Source organism: Ambystoma mexicanum, chromosome 5p, assembly GCF_040938575.1.
Source record: "Ambystoma mexicanum isolate Mex_15411 chromosome 5p, UKY_AmexF1_1, whole genome shotgun sequence".
In the NCBI taxonomy this organism is placed as follows: Eukaryota; Metazoa; Chordata; class Amphibia; order Caudata; family Ambystomatidae; genus Ambystoma; species Ambystoma mexicanum.
In genome coordinates, this window is record NC_090930.1 from 149695997 (window position 1) to 149718951 (window position 22955).

At 49.6% G+C, this 22955-nt stretch overlaps 1 protein-coding gene across 1 annotated transcript in view; it reads left to right on the forward strand.

The window, feature by feature from the left end:
* The first annotated feature begins 7292 nt into the window (after window positions 1-7292).
* The window catches only part of LOC138480805 (cysteine-rich hydrophobic domain-containing protein 2-like), a 455363-nt gene continuing 439700 nt past the window's right edge, over window positions 7293-22955 (forward strand). The window contains exon 1 of the mRNA XM_069612551.1: window positions 7293-7504. Coding sequence (XP_069468652.1) covers window positions 7332-7504 — 173 coding nt within the window. The 5' untranslated portion in view covers window positions 7293-7331. The remainder of the gene's footprint in view (window positions 7505-22955) is intronic.

Genomic DNA, 22955 nt, shown 5'->3' on the forward strand with positions numbered 1-22955 from the left:
ATTGCTTCTTATCATACTGTGTTTTCTTTGCAGCATTGGTTTTGGCGGTGTGTGTTCTCCCCGCTCTTTTAGGCGATAAGACATCTCTGCTGGTTTTTACTCAAACGGCAGAGAGGTACATCGTAGAAAAGAGCCCCTCTTAGAGGAAGCTTGAATCACAGAATTCAGGGCAGCTGGAATCCTGGAGGCTGAACCCGAACCTGTTAAATCCTACCTCCCTCCGCGAGGTCGCCTTACCTAGACTCCAATCAGCATACGGAGCGATAAGTAACACCTGGAGAACAGGGTACAGAGAAATAATCTTTGAATTAAAGTATGCCATTTTTCATCCCTGACCAGGCCCTTGGCGAATATGTCGACAAAGTCTTCCAGATACCCATGCCACATCATGAAAAGGCATTGTTGTTGTTGGACCGAACTCTTAGACTGCAGGGGAGAAGAGGACCTCCTCTTACCCACCTGCGGACGTGATAACGCAAGTGCACTTTTTTACAACCAAGCAGGACATCATGGCAGCTGCACCGGCGCTGTCTGAAATAACTTTCCAGAATACCAAGACCTGGGAGTGGCCACAATACAGAAACAGAGAGACCTCAGGCTGCTGCCCACCATCCTATAAGATAAAAAATCTGGTACCGGTGGATCTTCCCTGCCACACTTTAATTCACAATGGAGGGAACTATGTGGACGATCAGCTCGCTCGAGGAAGCGGAAGAACTGTGGGAAGGGGTCCGACCTGGTGCAAACAACAAATCCCCTCTGCAACAATCAACACCATTGAACGGGGAAGACTCAAGACCCAAATGCACTCCCTGTTCTACGGCGGGGAAAATGAGAAAACCTGGAGCCCTTCCATAGGGCAAAACATTCCTGACCTCATTCCTAACACGGCAGGTGCTATTCAGAAGTCAGCTGCAGATTGACTGACCTCAGACATCATCAGAAGATGGTTTACCCGGGCCCTGCATGGCTTTAGCCCGACCATGGGAGCGAAGTCGCTCGTTTGATCACTTGGGCAGATGGCCAGATTTTGTATTTGCACTGCTTGTAAAGGTTTCGTTTTGGCTCTTAATTTTCAAAAACCGGTTGCACCAGTGGCGCACTGAGACAGTTCAGCCGTATGGCAGTCGATACAATCCTCTCCCCCCTCACCTCAAGGGATGACTCAGAAAGGCAACCGGACCACCTCCTCTCATCAAAAGCTGAGCTATGTGACTCTTAATATAAAATGATTGAACTCGCCGACCAAGCGATCCTGCAGCGACTGGTGAACCTGAACTCATTTCTACAGGAGTCCCACCTGGCGCCACAGGACTTTGTTAGAAAGTGGAGCGCACTTCCCAAACCAATATTTGGCACCCAGTGGCTCGGAAAGGGGGGAGCGGCCATCCTTCTGGTTAAAGGTGTCCCTTTTGTCGAACTGGAGTCTCAGCAAGGCCTGGGAGGCCGATATATGGGGTGAAAGGGACTTTATATGGGCAACGCTACTCTCATATTCGTATATGGCACGAACGTAAAGCAGGAGATATTTTTACAAGAGGAGATGTAAAAGCTGGCTCCCTTTGTAGAAGGACAAATAGTCATTGGTGGGGACTTTAATGGGATTTCGGACCCTAATGTGGATATCACACCGGCTGTCAGGAGACTTCAGGATTGCTTTGGGGTTACTACACCCATTTAAAACACTAGTGGTAATAGATATTTGGATGCTGTTGCACGCGGGGGAACGGGACTACTCATACTTTTCACATGTGCACCGCACCCTATCCTGCATTGACCGGCAGCTCGCTACCCCCCAATTGGTGCCTTATGTAGACAGCATAGCCATAGGAAGAAGAATCCTATCGATCCATGCACCAGTCCTGCTCTCAATCCGAATCCACAACCCAGCCCCCGTGCCCCACCAGGCCCCCATGGCGGTTGTATGACCAAATCCTTAATGACATGGCCATCCGTGATGGCACTGTGCAGGCCATCAGGAATTATTTCCAGGCAAATGAAGAGGGGTCTGCGTCGGTAGCCACAGTATGGGAAGTCATGAAGGCAGTGATTAGGGGAGAACTGATTGCACACGGGGTGGTCTATCACAAGCAGCGTTTGGGGGTTATGGCCAAGATGGAGAGCGAGGTTGCAGAGCACAAGCATAAAAAGGGAAGGTCCCCAAGGGCGCACAGAACACTCCAAATTGCCCGGAATAAACTAGAAGCACACCTCGCAATAGAAACCGCCCAGGCCCTCATTGTAACGAGACAAAGCTGCAGAATAGAATAGTGGGAGTAAGGGATTCTCAGGTGTGGTACAATATTCAGAAGACGCCAAGCTACGGCTGGCGGAATCTCACTTGCAATAAACCAAGTGTTGGCCGCACCCTGATCATTAGAGGAACAAAGACAATACGTAGCAGAAGTTGCCCTTCCCCACATCACGGACACTGATAGAGAGGCCCTGGACCTACCCATCACATTAGAGGAGGTAGAAGCGGTAATCAAATCTCTAAAAGCGAGAGCCCACGGCCCTGACGGCTTCACACCTCATTTCTACAGAATTTTCCAGTTCGGCTGCTGAAACTCCTAACATACCTGTTTAACACCTTTCATCAATCTGGACAGGTGACTGATTCCATGCAAGAATCATCAACCATTCTCCTATTGAAACCAGGGAAGAACCCCATGGACTGTGCCTCCTATAGGCCAATATCGCTTTTAAACATTGATGCAAATATTTACTCCAGAATTTTGGCCAACATGCTGGCAGCGATTCTACCCAAAATAATTGATGCAGATTCGACCGGTTCTATTCTGGGCAGAATTACAGGATACAACATCCGCCAGGCCTTAAACCTGGAGGAAATAGCAACAGTGGATATCTGTAAGATGGCTCCGCTGGCATTAGACGCCACTGAAGCCTTTGATAAGTTTGACTGGGCCTTTATGAGGCTGACCCTGGAGGCGTTCCATTTAGGGCTGAACATCTGGGGCAATGGGGGTGAGCTTAACGGAAGGGGACGTCAGGGCCCTCAGTCCCTGCTGTCCAGTCTCGTGGAAAAAGGGGCATTGGAATACCTTGGGGTTCAGATTCAGATCTCCTATAACTGTTTGGAGACTTGGAGGCAGATTTAGAGAGATGGAAAACCCAGGAAATCTCACTAATGGGTCACATTACGGCCTGTAAAAATAACCTGCTTTCGAGATTCCTATACAAGTGAGCAGTGCTTCCGGTGGAGATCCCACGGAAACTATTAATGCAACTTCAACAAAAGTTCTTCCAATTAATTCAGTGGGGGAAGAACCAAGAGTCCCCAAAGCAGTGGTGATGGGTAACGCACGACTGGGAGGGATGGGAGTTCCTAAACTGCCTCACTACTGTGCAGCAGCATAATTGGATCACTTACTCGCCTTAAACGGAACTACTGATCTTCCTAAGTGGGTAGAGCTAGAACAGGCCAGACTTCCATTGCCCCTGTGCTCCTTGCCATACACCTCCAAGCTGGCGCAGAAGCATTGGCCCAAACTCCTTTCCGCCTCAAAAACAACAGTAAGAATATGGGACTGGGCAAGGACAAAGGTAGGAATCCCGCGAGGGCTGGGCTCGCGCACCCCATTCCTTCATAACCCAGACTTCACCCCGGACTTCAGCCCTCAGACTTTAGACGTTGGTCACAAAGGGGCAAATGCCACATTTCAAAACTCTTCCAGAATGGGTCACCTCTAACGTTTGTAGAATGCAAGGATATGTTTGCCCTAACGGAAGCAGAAAGATATAGATATGCCCAGATCAGACATTTGGTAGTCCATCCGTTGATCCAACAGGGGGCAACTCGGGAAATAGGAGCCATCAAACATACCTTGCTCGACAGTGCACGGGGGGAACCATATCTACACTATACAACCTCCAGCAAGTATATATGTGGGTGCTCCGGCCCAATTATATGGCACAGTGGGAGATAGACCTGGGCTGCTCCATAGAAGACCAGACATGGGCGGACATATGGACAAGTAAATCCTCCTCCTCAAAATGTGTGACCAATAAGGAGTGTGCCTTTAATCTATCATACCGCTGCTATTATCCCCCGACCAGGCTGCATAAGGTTCAGTGATTGCTGGACCCGACCTGTTGGAAGTGGCAGGCACAGGCTACATACTTCTGTAGGTGGGAGTGCACGCGGGTACAGATTTTTGGGGGAAAGGTGGAGTTGTGAGGAAGTGTGTGTGCACTCGCCTGGGCTTTTTTTAAATGTTTTATTAAATGGAATGATGGTAGACCAACCTCAAGGAAATGTGTGGGGCTAATCCATGCTCACAGCACGACAAACACATAGACCTGTATACTCTGGGTGCACGGTCTGCTTGAATGTCGTACCTAGCTGCCCCCCTCTCGTCTGTATGTGCCTGTCTGCTTGAATTACGTACCTAGCTGTCCCCCATCCTGTCTGTATGTGCCAGTATGCTTGAATGTCGTACCTAGCTGTCCCCCCTCCCCTGTCTGTATGTGCTGGTCTGCTTGAATATCGTACCTAGCTGCCCCCCCCCCATCTGTATGTGCCTGTCTGCTTGAATTTCGTATCTAACTGCCCCCTCTACCCTGGCTGTATGTGCCTGTCTGCTTGAATTTCGTACCTAGCCGTCCCTCTCCCTGGTCTTCTTGAATGTCGTACCTAGCTGTTCCCCCTCGCTTGTCTGTATGTGCCGGTTTACTTGAATGGCGTACCTAACTGTCCCCCCTCCCGTCTGTATATGCCCATTTGCTTGAATGTCGTACCTAGCTGTCCCCCTCCCGTCTGTGTGTGCCCGTTTGCTTGAATGCCGTACCTAGCTGTCCCCCCTCCCGTCTGTTTGTGCCTGTCTGCTTGAAAGTCGTACCTAGCTATCCCCCTCTCCTGTCCATGTGCCTGTTTGCTTGAAAGTCACTCACACGTCCATTCCCCTTCCTCTTCATACCACAGTTGCAATGCCTTTTTTGCCTCAACTATACCCGCCTTGCCTAAAGTCTGATCATGATGCCACTTGATGTTTACCATCACCGCCTTTTGCTAACGCCTTGAATTGACTTTTAACTTTAATTTGGCTCACCCATCCTGAACCTTGTCGTTCTCATGCTGGTCCTTTTGGATCACCACTTATAACAATGACTTTGAATCATATTTGGGCCCATCATCGACTTTGCATATGGCACGCTCCTGCAGGACTCTTCATCACGTTTTTCTGTTTTGACTCTTGTATCATGGTGGTGTTCATTCCATCTGTTGAGGTCTCCTTAACCCGGAATTTTGCCTGCTTTGCTTCTGCTCTCCCTACTCACTGTCTCTCAGTCTTTCTTCCTTTCCCTTGCCTACCTTCTCTCCCCTCACCATAAACTATGCACTTGCACTCTCAGAAATGTCGTCAGGCCTAGTGCGATAAGTCTTCCTTTATTTCCTTCCTCCCCCCCCTTCCCTCAACTACTGTCTGATACCCTTCACTTTCTGAAATGTCGTCAGGCATAGTACGATAAGTCTTTGTCTGTTCCTTTCCTTCCCTCCCCTCTCTCACCTATTGTTTGATCCCTTGCACTAACAGAAATGTTGTCAGGCCTAGTACGATAAGTCTTTGTTCCTTTCCCTCCTCCCTCATTGTCAATGCTCTTGCACTATCGTCAGGCCTAGTACAATAGTAAATTACCCATTCTTGCTGTCTCAAGGCCTGTAAGAATGTTATTGTATTATTCCCCTGCTCCCTCCGCTGCCTTGGACCACTTTGAAACACATTGTGTATAGGCGCTATACATATAAACTATCAATATCAATGCATAGAAGATAAGGAGTGGCATGTGGCAGAGGGCCCACAGTTTGAAGTGAAGATGATCCTACAGAAAGGCAAGAGGGAGGATCAAGGGAAATGTGAGAAGCTCCTGGGGGCCTGCAACGGAGGGATGAACAAATCATGTGATATATGAATGCAGAAAAATTATTTTTAAAGTAATTATTTAAAAAAAGTATTACTTAGCAATTTGCTTGACTTTTCACTACATGGTTGAAGGGAATTCGTGCCCCTATGAGAGGGTATTTGGGTTACTCATTATGGCAACGAGTCTTGCTAATGTATTATAGTTATTTGTTTCCCGTTGGACCAAGGGCATACCTGCCTACGTTTGGCGTAGGAAAATCCAGAGGACGTCATTGGGCCGCCGCTCCCTTTTCCCGAGAACCTGCCTACCTTTTTGCAAGCTGGAGACTGGTAATCTAGTTTTTTTAATAAATTAGGCAGAATCTGCAAGGTTGATTGAAATGATTGTGAAGTTAAGACTAAGCAACAGAGGAAGACGTAAACAGGCAATATTGTTTTATGTAAATAAAATAGCTGCATTTTTCTTTCGAGTTGTTTGGCCTTTATTATTCTGCAGAGACATTCTCCAAATTGCCGCTCTCGCCTTCATTAACACCCTTTTGAGTGCCCAAGCATTCCATTAGGGAGCCGGACCCATCCCGAGAGATGGGGGGTGTCTTAATTCGTTTTTGAAATTAGACTGTAATCTGACTGAATACTGGATAATGGCCCAGGTACTTGCCCGAGTGGTGTGGCCGCTGCACTGCCCCTTGAGGCGTAGGAATAGAAGGAGCTCTTTTGTTATTTATAATGTTCGGCGCAGTGGGGGAGTGACTTATAACATTGCGCCCCATTTGCAAGTCTGGAAATGGACCAGAAACCTGATCTGCAGCTTTACTTTCCGTCAGCACAGAAGTGCCTTGCGGTGGGCCATCTGTAGTCTCCCAAAAACCCGGAGACCCAGAGAAGAGTTTTGAGTCTACGGGTTAAACCCGGAGACTAGGCAGGTATGACTAAGGGTGACCATAGCTCTCAAATCACCCGCTTTTGGCGGGTGTCACCCGTCTTGGAAAGGGCTGACTCACCCGCCAAGCCTCCTGCACGCCCACTCATTCCAATGGGCGTCTCACCCGCCAAAAACAAAATTGGGTGTTTTCACCCACCTTTGCGAGACAAATGGTTGAGAGTTGTGGGTGACACCCAAGTACACCAGAAGTATTTCTAAATCTATTCAAGGTGAATTCTTAAGTCTATAGGAATTAATTGCTGTGCACTCCCATCTAGATACTTCTGTTAGATTCAATATTTGAAGTAACTTTGTAGAAAACCAACTGTGTCCGTGTTTTGGAACCTTCGTCCCCTTCTTTCTTTCATTTTAATGTTCTACTCACACTTGACCAGAGTTAACATTGCGATCGTGCTCTTCGCGCACGCGCATTCCCCTCTGAAGGAAGTGTACCCGCCTTCCTTAACCGCCCGTCGTCACAGCGCCTCGCGCACACACGCCGCCTCGCGGTGGCCGCCGACGTCATGAGCGTCCTGCTGCCCAACATGGCGGACTTTGACACGATCTACGAGCTAGACGAGGATGAAGAGGAGACGGCTGCGACGGGAGAACGGAGCTGCACAGTGGTCAACGACGAGCACCTGTTGCGATACGCACCTGACCCTGTTATCGTGAGGGGCGCCGGGCACATCACGGTGTAAGAGGGGGAAGGGGAAAAGGCGTCGGATGGGGGTGAGGTAATAGAAAGTAAAGAAAGACTTCAATAGCAATACCTTCGCGCAAGTCTACCAACAGTATTACTTACGCTTAGCAGCCATCTTGTAAAGGGACGTTTTAGGGTAGAATCCAACAGACGGGAAATCTGTGTTGCCCCTTTTATAATGATGAAGTGTTTTGTTTTGGTTTTTCGTTTAGTCATTGCCCATAATTGCAGTAAAGGAAATCTAAAGGAAAAATAAGTTAAATATTTAAGATGTTTGAATATCAAAAAGGAGGGCTGGCTTGTATAGTCCTTTCTTCATGTCTATAGTCGCGGTTGTGTTCATTTCTATGAGAGTTGACATGGTCCAGAACAGTATCGCTTTAAGTGGTGCCCTGAATAGCTGTCATACATCGAACAAAAAATTTGACAGCTGTGTGGTTATAACTATTATGCAAGTCCTTTTGAGGTTCCAGAAAATGTGCCCTGGTTTGCTGTCCTATATTTGTACTTATTCGCGCAGGGTTATGGATCTCTTTTTTTTTTCTTCATGTTTGTCACAACATGGCCATAAACCTACTTTTGCATTGTCACTGTAGCGACGAGCCTCTCGGAACATTTAGGTTGCGCTATTAGTAATGCAGTGCTTAAGGCATGGGATAGAAAGTTGCAAAACAACTACCCACTAACGGTCATTACTTCACGTCCCTCTTCCTTGTCCCAGTACTTCATTTTGAGGCCCTTCCTCCTTCCAGGATCCTTTTTCCAAGCCCTTATTCTGTTGGCGCCACACCTCCAGAGGTATAACCACCCCTGGTGTAATGTGTCGCCCCTCCTGGGAGCATGGTATCGCCAAGGAGCTCCTGGCAGTAGCCACGTGAGATGTATCAATAAATAGTAATGAGCGGCTTCCCGCTCTTCAGTCTAGATAGTAACTGAAACCATGGTGTGCTGCGTCGTCATCCAGCAGCACCGTGCTGGTGCTGCGTAATTGGCCAACGTGACAGTGCCCCTGCCGGGCAACGCTGTCACACGTGGCTGTCTGCCACATCCATGGAGCCCCTGCTGGGCAACTCCATCCCTGGAAGCCGGTGCCCATGCTGGGCAACGCCGGCGTTATCCACCTGAATAGGCCTGGGTGCCCCCAGCCCATACATAAGCCTGTGTTCTCATGGGCTGACTGGGTGCCCCCTGTCCCGAGCTGTCTGCTGGGTGTCACCAGCCTGGATGTCGTGTCGGGTGCTCCGGACATATGCAGGGTGATCCCTGCCTGAAATCCCGCTGCATGACCGTTGCTCATGGTCTGCTAGGTGCCCCCGGCCCTGGTCCGCCTGGCCTGGGTGCCCCCAGGCCAGGAAATAACATTGGCGACAAGGGAGTGAGGACCCCCGTGCCCCCCAGAGTCCTGTGGCGTACTGGCCACCATTGTGGAAAGAGATTGGCTTTTGCTGCGGAATATGGAGCGGCGGCATCCGCCGCATGGAGGAGAGTTCTGTATCCGGATGGGGAGATGAGCTCCGCAACACCAACCCCCACACCCCTGCTGTGAGAGTGAAGATGCCCAGCGGCCACCGCCGCACGGAGGAGGTAGGCGTGCGGCGCGTGCCGTGTGAATAAAACTGCGCCACAGAGCTCCCGCCCTGTGGCGGGAAGAGAGTTGGAATGCTCCATACCGGAGCGAAGAAAGAAAGATCCTGGGCCGCCTGATAAGCAAATGGTAGCATGCGCTGCCTTCCTGACCCCTCCTGAGACCTGGGCCCATGGACGGGTGGTGTGCTGGGCTCCACGTTCGGAGCCGGGGAAAAATGGGAAAGGGAGGCGCGACTGATGCCGCATTCACTGTTGGCACTCTCCCCACCGTGAAGAGATGCAGCGCACACCAGCCGCAATTGGAAAAGAGAAAGCATGATGTGCAGATGGGCCTCAAAGAACCTTGGGCCCCCAGCGGTGAATAATGGAGGGCTCCAGACTAGGGGCCGAAAACACAGGGTGCAACCCAGGCCGCTGTGCACCGTTTTTTCTTCTAACGGTCCTAACTGGGGGGGGGATTAAAAAGTGGAAAGAGGTGGGGAAGGTGTGGCCAAGGTGTGGCCTATCATCCTTCCACACTGGTTATTGGTAAAGGAGAAGAACTGGACTGACACATGGGGTGCAGCTCTCACAAGTGCTTATGCGCCCCCTTACGCCGGTCGGCCTGCCACCAGTGTCTCCCTGCCAGCCGCCCCCAGGTGGAAAGAGAAGTGCAATGAGTGGCCCCCAAGGCTGTGGATTTGGGCCGATGTGGTCCCAGGTGTAGCTTTGCCGGCCCTTGAACTGTGGCATGACTGACCTGAACTTCCATTGGTGAAAAGCATAACTGGGTTCCCGCAACTCCACTAATGCGTAAAATGGACACCATATACATTTCCATGAAGGCTGGGAGCCTGCAAACCTGGACTTGCTTTAAATGGCCCAGTCAAGGGTAATGTAAAGTTGTGGACATCCGTAGGTGTGGACATGCTATAAGTGGTGCCAGGGCTCTCACTGGTGTTTTCTAGTGGGATTAGATGTCACACACCCAGGTTAATAAAGGGTCCTTTGGTAAGATAAGGAAACCCCAAACGTATCCCAGTAAGTGTGTACGTGTCAATGAATCAATGTAAATGGCAGTGATGTCCCGAATGTTTGTAATTTGTTGGTTCCCTATGGAAAAGGAGTGTAATGGGTCACCCCTCCTGGGAAGCATGGTATCTCCCAGGAGCTCGTGGCAGTAGCCACGTGACGTGTCTCAATAAAAAGTAATGAGTGGCTTCCCGCTCTTCATTCTAGATAGTAACTGAAACCATGGTGTGCCGCGTCGTTACTCAGCAGCATCATGGTGGTGCTGCATAGTTGGCTGAGGGCCTGCCATGCCAGACCCTCCAACGTGACAGTGCCCCTGCCGGGCAACGCTGTCACACATGGCTGTCTGCTGGGCAACCCCATCCCTGGAAGCCGGTGCCCCTGCTGGGCAACGCCGGCATTCTCCACTTGAATAGGCCTTGGTGCCCCCAGGCCATACATGAGCCCGTGTGTTCACGGGCTGACTGGGTGCCCCCAGCCTGGATGTCTAGGGTGATCCCAGCCTGAAATCCCGCTGCGTGACTGCAGCCCATGGTCTGCTGGGTGCCCCCAGCATGTCGGCCCCAGCTCAGGTCCGCCTGGCCTGGGTGGCACCAGGCCAGGACATACCTCCTGGGAGTAAGGATAGCTCGGGGGCAATGCATTTGTCTTGGAAGCAAGACAACGCTGAGCAACACAGGCTTGAATCCCGATGCCATGCTTAGAAACCACTCGCTGGTATTAAGCTCATTATAAATTAATAAATGGGGCACCATTTTATTTCTGTTCCTACCAGAGCTTCTTGTCTGACCTCCTGTCTGTCGTTGGCCCTCGTCCATTACTCGTCCTGCGTAGCTCTGGGACATCCCTGGACTTGAGCATGCCTGCTGGATCCCCTGCGGGGCGGCAGGGCCCAGCAAATGTGTGTTCGAGACTGCAGGCAGACTGGGGATGTCTGGTGTGCTGGTCTCGATGTCCAGGCCCTGGGATGGTTATTGCCTGCTGCAGTGCATGCAGGCTCAGGACCGCCGGAAGGCCTGGGGACTCAGGGACGTCCCTCCCGGGCATCTCAGTGCGTCTGCTCGCCTTGTATGCTTGCCGAGCGACTGCGATTCAGCTGGTGGCCTGTGTTAGGTGGGCACGCAGAGTTGTTAGCCTGTTGCTCGGCCAGGGTCATATGTTGGAGTGTCTGCGCCTGATGTGATTGCTTGGTGTTACTGGGCTGTGGCTTGTGCGCCTTCCTTCAGTTTTGGCTGGGGCGGGTAGTGGTTTCTTGGCAAATGGATGGACGACGGGATCTGCACTTCCGGACACGGGTGATGGGCAGGTGTTCTGGGTGTCACGAGTTGGAGGGTGATCTTAGATTGTAAATGGCATGCTTGCCTAAGGTTAATGACTTTGGTGAAGGGAGTGCTGGTCAGATCTGGCTGGATCGTATTGGACCAGCGTGTAGCTTCTTGCTGACCGTCGCAGGAGGTTTCTCTACCACCTCTGGGCAGGGAAATATGTTGTGATCTCCTTGGCAGAACCTACTGGGACTACCGTAAATATGGGCCACACAGAGGTCTTCTTCCCCCCGCTACTGTATGTAATGGTAGATGTCCAGATCAAAAGTCATGCTCCTACTTTGGGAGGTGGTGCATTGTGACCATTGCTCCGGCACAGGTCTACAGTCTTGCTCCTTCTTTTGCGGACCACTGACTTCTTGGTGCCCAAGGCATGGGATGTATCTGAGGTCTCCCTGACCTTTCTCTTTCCCCCCCACCTTTGCCACGTTGCCCTCTTCCTCTTTTTCCTGCTCTGTCTTGTTCCTCGGAATGGGCGGACCTGCAGGCGATGGAATGGGTAGGTTTGGAGCATGTTCCCTTGCCTCCTGTTTCTGGCGGATTTGTGCCCGTCCTATTGAGATATCGCTAGGTTGCTGGTCTCTGTGGTGGTGGTTGATATCTTGGCCTGCCTGGTTGGCCGGTCTTCCTGGTCTGCGGTCTGGTGACATTTCAGACTCTTTGGACTGGATGCTGGGCACGGATACAGTTGGGGGCTGGCTGTTGTCATTGGTGCTGCCATCTCTGGTTTGAGTGTTGGGGATTGGGATTCGGAGGGCTCCCAGATGTCTGCAACGCTACGACTCTCGTTCCAGGGCTCCGGGCTGTTTGGCGATGCTTGGTCGCTTGGGCTCTCTGGCATTTCTAGGCATGCACACGTGCCAACCAGTTGTGGGAGGTATATGCCTCTGGCTCCTGGTGTTTTGTGGATTTTTGGTAGATGTTGCTTCCCCGATTCAAGAGGTATCCAGAGATACCCTTGCTGAGCGGCCCTTTTGGGGTGGCAGTTTCTCCACCTGCTGGTGTTTTGTTCCTGTGTGGGTGCTGTCAGTTACTGCTGGGTGCTATCCGTTACAGTTTCTTAGACGCTGTGGGCTTCCTACGGAGTCTTTCTGCTTCCCATTGCCAGGACATGTCCTGTTGGTTATATAAGTTAGGTCAAGCTCAGTGTTTTTTGTTGTCAGGGAGGGGGGGGGTGTTGTGGGGGGGGCGTGTTATAGTAGAGCACATGATAAGTTTATTTTTCTTTCACAATTAATTTCTCAATACTCGGTTCATATAAAACATCTTATTTGTTGTACAGAATACACAGAAAAATAATTGTTCATAAAAATAACATTTCGTTAGGATCCTAACGAAATGTTATTTTTTGAACAATAAATATTTTTGTAAAAACTATGGGGAATGATTCTTTGTCTTACAATGTTTCAACTAGATGGCATATCAGGAAAGCCATGCTAATGATAACCCGTGAAAAGTTTGTGTATTCTGTTCTACAAATAAGATGTTTTATATGAACCGAGTATTGAGAAATTAATTGTGAAAGAAAAATAAACTTATCATGTGCTCTACTATAACACGCCATAATTCCCCCCCCCCCCCCCACAACAACCCCCCCTCAGTCTGGATCTTGTATGGTCACATTGTCTTTTTTTCACATTACACAAAACATGTGAGTCAAAGTTGGTTTATATTGTGTTGAAAAACAGGAGATGGGGTAGTTTGTGTCCCATGTCCTGTTGGTTACGGTCCTGAAATAGCTATTTCGGCCACGTGTGGGAAGTTACAGATGGTGACTTTGCTAGTGTTCATTCCAGGCACTCATCGGGGCCTGGCTTTTGTGGATGGCTCTACGGGACAACTACTGTGTCCTCTATATTCTCATGACTCACCTGCACTTCCCGAGTGTTGCAGTGGGGCGAGTATGTTTCCAGTTCCAGGTCCTGCCATTCGTCCGCATATCGAACCACAGGGGTCTTCACGTACCTATTGCCCCTCAGAGTGTGGCTTCATCAGGGGGTCCCTCACTTTGTCCGTGGGATGGCCAGGGCCAAGCTCTGGATGGCAGTCCTGCTATGCCTTTGGAAGGTTGACGGTCTCTGTTTCCTCGGGATTCCGATCCGCTCTTGGCTCCCTCTCGGTCCCCTTGATTTATGGGTGCCCTTTCGGTGCAATGGCTGGAATGTACACCTTCCTCTGGATGGGTCACTCTGGCTTCTCTCCTTGCTGCTCTACTTTCTCTGCAGTTTCTGGGTACTGGCGAAGGACTTTCTGATGCTATGTGGCCAACTGGACTTTTGGATGGGACTTGCGGCCATGGATAGGGCATGGGTGTCCTTCCTGCGCATGTTTCGGGTTTGAGAGTACAGTCGGTGCTACCCCTCTGACGTTGGATTCTTCGAGGTCCCTGTTGCTGGGGGACGTAGCGATCTCCATTAGGCGCAAGGCGGCGGGTCATATGTCCTCTCTGCAGGTGATTAATATCAGGTTTGTGGACATTACAAACCCAGGCAGCCTTGACGGCATCTTCCCGGTGGTTGAGGGGATGCCTTGTTGACATTTGTTCATTTCTGATAGCCTACATGGATGTGGAAGGTCCCTGGTTGAACCTATTTGCGTCCCCCGGGAATCCTGCGGTTTCCCAGTTTGCTCTGGATATGGGAGCATGGGGAGTGGTTGCTCTGCTGATGGTTTAGCCGAGTTCTGTCATTCCTCCTATTGTTCGCTATCCCTCGAGAGCTGTGGGTTATCTGGATGAGATGTTTGCAGGGCTTTCTGGTCCAGGGGGAGTTGTTTCCCTGTCCGGCTGGTGTTGCGGTTGGTGCCCCCATGGGTGTTTACCGGGTGGCAGTCCCCTCTGCAGGGTGCCTCGGTCTTCCAGCCTGCTGTTCGGGGCGGGAGGGATCTGGATGGTGCAGGGAGGTGTTTGCATGAAATCAGTCTGTCCTTTCAGGTTTCAGCGGTGTTCCAGAAGGCTTGTCAGTCCTCTGCGCTTTGGTTGTGCTTCTGTCAATGGGCCATCTTTCTGGCATGGTGCAGCACAGGAGATGTCTTCTGGCCCTGGTATATGGGTACTGGTCATTCTGCAGGTACAGCGTGACGGGGCTCTGTGGTTCCTCTGGGTCTCCCCTTTCGGGCCAGGTGGTCTACGTTCCATTCATGCTCCTAGGGTGCGTTGCTCTCCTCTGTTAGAGTTCCTGCTTGTTCTGGCCATGTTAAGCTCCCTCCAGGGAGCTTATGAGGTAGTTTGGCCTGCGTTGTCTCCCTTTATAGGCCACTATTCTGGTCCCTGTTGCCTCAGCTGGGCCACTGAGTCCTTGAGGCACTCCTGTAAAGCCTGCATATTCTTTGGGGTCTGCAAGGTGTCCTTGCTTGTGCGATTAAATCCTTCCCTTGTCCTTGGGTTTCCTCAGTGTTTCATGGATTGCATATTGCTGTGTTGCAGGCCTTCTATCTAGTCCCTCTCTCTCCAGCTTACGCGGTCTTCCTTTGTCTGTTGGTGAGTGCCTTATACGCTCTGGGAGTTACAGGAGTCCTGGCGGATTCCCGGTGGCCTTTGGCACCGGTGGACATACTCTGAAGGCCTCCTTGACCACATTTGCAGGGGGATTGAATAATTCGACTGATGGCCTCTGGATGACTTAAGTGACTCCCTGGAACCCGATTTAGGGCTGTTTCTTTGGTGTTTGTTCTCCTTTTTGGGTACTGCACAGGTAGTGTCCCTCCCTGTCATATGTAAGGCTGTTACGTGAGACGGTCCAAACAACGTTGATTAGGTGTTCTCGATTGCATAGGGACGATCTGGAGTGCGGTTCCCTCAGGATGAGTGTTGCTGTCTATGTCTGGTGGTCTCTAACCTTTAGTTGTGTTCTGTCAGAGACACTTGGTGGTGGGCTGTTGGTGCTTTCTCTTTGGTGTCTGGTGCCTTTCTCTTTGTCATCAGCCCCTTCCCCATGCCCTGGGTGTTGGTACATCTCAAAGGTAAGTACTGGGATGAGGAAGAGCGATGTGGAGGTGAAGGTTGGATTACTTACCGATAACCTTTTATTACTTCTAGTCCTACTCTTCCTCATCCCAGAATGGGCGTCCCTGATCACCCTCCCTGGTGGTGAAAAAGTCCCATGACGGTGCTTGGTATATGGAAACTGGTGCCTCATGGGAAGAGGGGTGGTTGTACCTTCAGAGGAGGAGCATAGCCAACAGAAGAAAGGCTTAGAAAAGGGTTCCTGGAAGGAGGCAAAGGAAGAGTAGTACAACGATTAATGAAGATTACCAGTAAGTAATCCAACCATTAACTCCACATTCCTCTTCCTCGTCCCAATACTTACTTTTAAAGCACCGCCTCCACTAGCAGGCACCCTTTTCCAATTAAAGATGTTTCACCCCCTCCAGGAGATATAATAATACTTCCATTTTTCCCCACTCAACCTCAGTAATATTTTTCCCCTACTCCGGATAGAGACCTTAATTCTCTCACTGCTGGGATTTGAGGGGCAACATTTGGTAAGCCTGATATGTACATAATTTTGCACACAGTGGAGGGGAAGGGGAACTCCTCAACTTGGAAGTACTCCTGGACTCCTGGCTGGGTGAAGGAGCCTGGTTGAGGAAATATTATGGCACTCAGTCCTTGAGCTGGAAGGCACTGTGTGGATGGGACTTAGGGCAACTAGCCCACAGTGGGAAGCCACTGCGTGCCTGAGCGGAGGTGAGGGGTGTTTCCCGGATGGCTACGGGGCCCTTTTGTGAAGTTTCTCTTGTTGAAGGCGCTGTGCAGTGCTGAACCTGAACACGCATTTACAGTGTTTCGGCCTGCATTTGGCACAGTGGCTGGTCTGGTCACTGGGTTGGTTGACCTGGGATAAGAGTTAGCCGTTGGTGCTTGGGGCTGCTGGCACTGAGTTCGGACATAGCGGGCTGGAAGGGAGGCTTGCTCGGTCCACGTTTATGGTAGGATGGCACTAAGACACGCCATGCAACCCCGTTTAGTTCCAGGCATTACACATGGTGGAAAACAGGCGTATTGACTTGGGCAAGAACTGCCTGAGGGCGCGCTGGTGCTGGTTGCTGGGCTAGCAGGCTTCGTATGGGAGGCAGCTAACCCAGTGGCGTTTGTTGGCCATGACGATCGGCCCTGGATCCTCTGCTCCATGCTGCCCGGAATGGTGCTGTGTGGGGACCGGGCTGACGGTAGACCAGCATGGTCCCTGTTCCATATCGCTCATTCGATTGGGCAGATATGTGGTCCTGCTCGAGCGGGTATATCTGGGGCGTATCCGCACTAGGCGCCCTAATTAAAGTGGTAGTTTGGTCAGAAATGTTATTGGGCCAGTGGATCAGGCATGTGTTTGCGAGCATACAACGATCGTTCTTAAAAAAAATTCCAATGCAATTTACCCGAGTTTTTTGCACTTTAACACCTGCGAAAACGACAGGTCGGGTACTGCCATCAAGCGCATGTTAAAATCTAGCAAATTAGAGCAAGCGTAACTTGCCTGGCATAAATTAAAGAGGGCTGTCTTGTCGGGCAACACAAGGGACTACTGGAAGGTAATTGCAGATGGTTTGCGCACTGAGAATGCACCAGCAAAACATCACGTCTAACAGGTGGGTGAGGTAAGGTGGATTGAGCATTTCTCAGCACTATATAAAAATCGCAACCTCGAGAAGGCTCACGGCACCAGAGACAGAGCAACCTCCCATGACATCCATAATGTGGACCCGAGCCTGGTGGTAGCGATGAACAAGGTCACGATGGCCCTTGCTGGATCTGCAAACGGCAGAGCGGCAGGACTGGATTCCATTCCAATAGAATTCTTTAAACATGAGAAAGCGATCTGGGTGCCGATTACTACATTGATATTTAACGTAATACTGCACCCGAAGATTTTTCCAAATTCATTGAAGGAAGCGATCATTGTTCCAATATTCAAAAAGGGAGACCGAAGCAATCAAACATGCTACCATCCAATTTCCCTTATTAATACTTTAGCCAAGTGGTTTGGGCCATTATTAAATCAAAAGATTATGGCTTGGGTCATTGAGAACCGGTTCCTCTTGGTCCCAATATGGTTTTCGTGGGGGGTATCGGAACAGTTGACCAGATAGTAAATCTATGCTTGGTTATGGGCAAATTATGTTTGCTTTCGTAAAGGCATAATCTATCTAGCTTTCATGTACCTCTCGACTGCTTACGATTGTGTGGACCATGGTAAGCTCTGGAGCAGACTGCATTCGATGGGAATACCGGGTGAACTGCTAAACGTCTTGGTTCACATGCATACTAATCTGACGGCAAAAGTAAGACTGGGAAACCAAGGCCAAGAAACGCAAGCATTTAGGAGTGCGACAGCTGTGCCCTGGCCTCACTCCTTTTCAATCTCTGCATAAATTAATTACCAAATGTTTTACCCAACTTGGTAAGCGATGTCCCAAGGATAGCCAACCAAAGGGTGTGTGCATTTTTGTTTGCGGATGATGCAGTCCTGATGGCCAGGACAAAACACACCCTTGAGAGATTGATAAATGGATTCAATGATTATACGAACGAGGCAATTAACGCAGGGAAATTGAAGGTTGTGTGTTGGCAACAGCAAACCACAAGGAAATGCCATACTAGCAGTCTTGAACGGGTCAAATCGTTTTTTTACCTTGGGGTGACGAGCTCCACTGATTTGGGCTGGCTTTCTCATGTAAAGCAGCATACTGCAAAGGCATCCCAAATAAATGGCTCAATCTTGAGATTCGTAGTAAAATTGGGTGGCCTGCCCATGGATCACACCCTCCGAATCTATAAGGCAAAATCAGTACTGTTGTTGACATATGGCACGGCTGAGTGGGGTCATCAAACAGTTAAAAAAAAAAAAGAACTGAATGTGTGTTCCTTTGGAAAATCATGAACTTGCCACAAGGATTTCCAGCGCACCTGCTGCACATGGAACTTGAATTAGCCTAACGTGGAAGATCTTGTTGCAATACAACTTTTGATTTAATGGTTATGTTTATGCCTTGGTTGAAAAATATAAAAATTATCTTTACAAGAGCTCTGTCTTGGGCACTTATTTAGTGACGAACTGCGTAACTCAGATGAGGGAGAGCGAACAACTGTTTTCTTTCCTTATACAGCGAGTATTAGGAGCAAAAGAGAATTGCAGAACAGAGCATACAATTTTACTACTGCACTCTGCCCCCAAAATTGTTAGGCCAACCTACATCCAGTGGTTCACCACCCAGAGGAAAAGTTATGGCCTTTAGAGCTAATCTTATGTTCACTGGAGAAGGGGCATTTTTCTCACCAATAAATTGCACTGAGAAAAAAGAGGCCTCCTTGCTGTCAGTGATAGAAATGTCCTACTGCACTTCCTGTTCTTCTGTCCTATTTTATTAAAACCAAGGACAGATTTTATAATTCCGGCATTAAGAGCAGCCAAGCTCAGACACTTACATCCAGCACTTAGGTTTTTATTGTGTGTTCCGGACTTGCTGACAGCCCATAACATATATTTATACATTGAGCAAGCTCTTGTGTCACGTAAGCAATTTTTATGCTTTAACAAATGATTTCAGTCTATTTTATAGATTGCAAGATTTTCATTTTCATTGTATGTAAATGTATTTTATTGCTATATTATTCTTGCTGTGTGTTCTTTGATGGGAATTTTCATTTCCAAATAAAGATTTTAACTACTACTTGTACTAAATCTTATCCGTTGATCCATCACCCTAAGTTCAAATGCCCTTGCTGCACTAATTCAGATCACTGGCCTCTAACGCGGACATCAATAGATGCTCACGATGAGGTCCACCCATTTTCATGGCGTTGGTGGCCAGCGCAGCCAAACGTACCCTGTCACACACAAATCCACAACAAATGCAAAACCTTTGTTTCTTTTCACAAAAAGAAACAGTTTATTTTGAAGAAAACAGCAATAGTTGGGAGCGTAAGAAATACTTTTCATTTTGACACAACACTGAAAAGAGGTCAGTAAGTCCAATAGAGGTTATAGCTAGAGAACGTATCAAGGTTCTCATTTTTTGTTTAACAGTGATCTTATAATGCCGATTCTGTTCATCGACCGATTAATCCCAGTTTTTGCATTCATCACAAAGTTATTATCTTCCATCACCGACTTTTGATCGACAAAGCGATGGGTTGCCATGTTGCTCCTTACTACGAAAGGACAGATTAGTGTATGGCAATCGTCCCAGATAATGGCTATCGCAGATGCGTTGTTGATGATTGTTGGCCTATTACGGTTGAAGAAGCAGTCGACCGGTAGACTGTACCCATGATAGGCGCACATCGGTGTAATATAACTATGTAAAATCAAGATTGCAAAGATATATATATTTTTTAAATTAATTTTATTGGTTTTTAAAAGGCAACAGAGAGCTTGTACAGTATGTGAACTTTTGGGCAGGTGCCCAGCACAATTTAAAAAAAGAACACCCCCCTGAACCTTGGTCTCGGGGGACAAGGACTGCTTGTCTCCATGTAGTGTCCTTGGGCAACTCCGACAGGGCTTAAGGCCGTCGGTGAGGAACCAACTTCTCCGTTTCTGTAGCAAAATGTCATGTACTTTGTCCTGTTTCGGGCCGGGTCGAGAGCCCGTGTGATCCTCCGGGCGAGTCCTCAGTGTGGCCAAACGCCTCCATAAACTGTAGCCAGACCATCTCTATCTGAGCACTTGAGCCCTGGGTCGTCTCTGTGAGTCTAAATGTCCTTGGCCACTGCAGCCCACTCTCTTCTCAAGGGTAGGGAGGCCTTTTTCCATGTTCTAGCCCGAGCTGCCAAAAGTAGCCAGTGTGTTTGGGTCTGGAAGTTTCTCCCAATGTTCCTCCCTTAGCTGTAGACCAAACATTAATAGGACAGGGTCCTGTGGGTAGACCCCCTCTCCCGCCTCCCTCAACCAGCTCAGAACCTCCGACCAGTATGCTTGCACTTTCTTACATGACCACCACATGCGCCAATAGTTGCCTTTCTTACCACATCCGTGCCAGCACATCGGGACAACCTCTGGGAACATCTTGGAAAGAGTGATCGGGACATACTGCCACCTATGAAGGAGCTTAATGGCATGTGTCTTGTATTGGCACGAGATAGATGTCTTGAATGCCCTGCTACAGATTCGTCCCCATAATCCATCATCTATTCCACGGCCCAGTTCCTTCGCCCACTTCTAAGGCTTTTGGTTGAACCCTCTCGGGGGATCATGAAGGCTCCATAAAGGAGGGAGATGAGGCCTTTCATATCTACGTGGGAGTCTAAGATTTTTTCAACCAGGGTAAGCTTTCTTTGGATACCTGACTTTAGTTTTGGTTTATTAGGACCCCCTTGAGTCTCAAATATAGGAGCAGGGAGAGTTTACCAATTAGGACCCCCTTGTGTCTCAAATATAGGAGCAGGGAGAGTTTACCAATTCCCAGGGCCTCCCCTAGTTCTTGAAGGGTTATAAAGGTGTCCTCCATTACCAACTGACCGACTCTAGAGTCCTGCTTCGAACCAGGACTGATAATGTTCATGGCCAGGGATTTCTTCGAGTACTGGGGTGGACCAGATGTGGGTCAGTGGGGAGGGCCAAGTGGTCCCCTGTTCTCTAGTCCCCTTCCCTGCCAGTGCTTTCAACATAGTTCCAAGTATGGGGTGATCCCTGATTCTCTTGGGTAATTTCTTCAGTGGGACCCATAACCATTCTCCCACGTGAGTGGGTGGAGGTAGACATTTTTTCGAGGTAAACCCATTGTTTGTTGGGGTCCTCCCTGAGGTGAGGGGCCAGTGCCCTGAGTTGGGCCGCTCTATGGTATTTTCGCAGGTCTGGGAGAGATACTCCCCCTCTTTCCTTGGGGAGAGTGAGGGTCTCATATCCTATTCTGGGTCTCTGACCCTGCCAGATGAATTGGGTTATACGCTTTTTGGCTTCTCTGAGGTACAGCTCCGGGGCCTCCAGAGGGAGCATCTGGAAAACTTATATAGCACCCTGGGGAGGAGGTTCATCTTTATGGCATTTATCCTTCCCATCCATGAAATTTGCCCCTTCGCCCAGCCCTCCATGTCCCTGAACAGTCTGTCGAAGAGAGGGGGGTAGTTTGCCTGGCTCAAGTCCTCGTTAGGTCTAACTATATTTATACCCAGGTATTTTATACCCTCAGCGTGAATTTGGAGGCACAAGGGAGTCAGTTCCGCTAGATTCCTTTCCGTATCTGGGGCGAAGGGGAAGATCACGGACTTGCCTATATTTACCCTGAAGCCGGAGAAGAGGCCAAACTGAACAATAACCGGCAGGGTGGCGGGAACCGACCTGGTGGGGTCCTTTCGGTGTAGCAGAAAGTCATCTGCGTATAAACCAAGTTTGAAGGTTCGGTCTCCTATGTCTATACCCCGTACCATCGGGGAGCCTATGAGGTATTCTGCCAGTATCTCCATGGTCATGGCAAATAGGAGACGGGACATCCCTGCCTCGTCCCTCTTTGGAGGTTAAAGGTGTGTGACAGGCGTCCATTGACCGTGACTCTAGCAGATGGGGCTACATATAAGGCTTTGATGGCTTGCTTGATCCCCGCTCCGAAGCCCAGCTTCTCGAGAACCCCATGTAGGAACCCCCAGTCCACACGGTCAAACACCTTTTCGGCGTCTATGGCCACGTTATTTCCCTTTGGTGCCGCCTCCCTCATGACATGCAAAGTCTTACGAAGGGTGTCCATCCCCTGTATGAAGCCCACCTGGTCAGAGTGAATAAGCCCCGGCATATGGCCATCTAACCTTGTGGCAATGATCCTCGTGAATAGTTCTGCATCCACGTTCAGGAGTGAGATTGGTCTATAAGAACAACAATCTGCTCGATCCTTCCCCTCCTTAGGGATCACTTTGATTAGGGCTTTACCAAAGGAAGGGGGTGCCCTCCCTGTGGACATAATGTTGGAGAAAAGGCCTGCCAAAAACCCTGCCAGCTGGCCTGAGAAGGCCTTGTAAAAGCCTGCTGTGTACCCATCTTCTCCCTGGGCCCTTCCCAGCTTAAGACCTGATATTGCCTTGAGTACCTCCTACTCTGTTATCGGGGCGTCCAGGGCGGCTGCCTCCAAGAGTCTGAGGGTGGGGAGGGTGACCCCTTTGAGGTATGTGTCAAGGCTCTCCTTCTCTGCACCCCCCTCTTTCCCGTATAGGGTTTCATAGAAGCCGGCAAACTTCTCAGCTATACCCTCATGGTCTGATCTTTCCCCCTCTTCACCACTTCCTATTCTTGCCACCCATCTATCAGCCCTCTGACCCCAGAGTTTGGCTGCCAGCATAGCATCAGCTTTGTCGCCTTTCTCGTAATATCTTTGCCATAAATGTTGGAGTCCAGCTACAATTTTACACATCTCTAGTTCCCTCAGCTCTTGTCTCTTACCCCTTGCGGAGCCCAGGTCCCTCTCCCACTCCGTCGCTCCTGAGAGGATCTCCGACCTCAGCCGGTGGGCTAGGAGGGTCCTTTGCCTTTTTTTGGAAGCCCCTTCACTAATCAACCTTCCCCTCCAAGTTTCCTTCGCCACCTCCCATACTATCC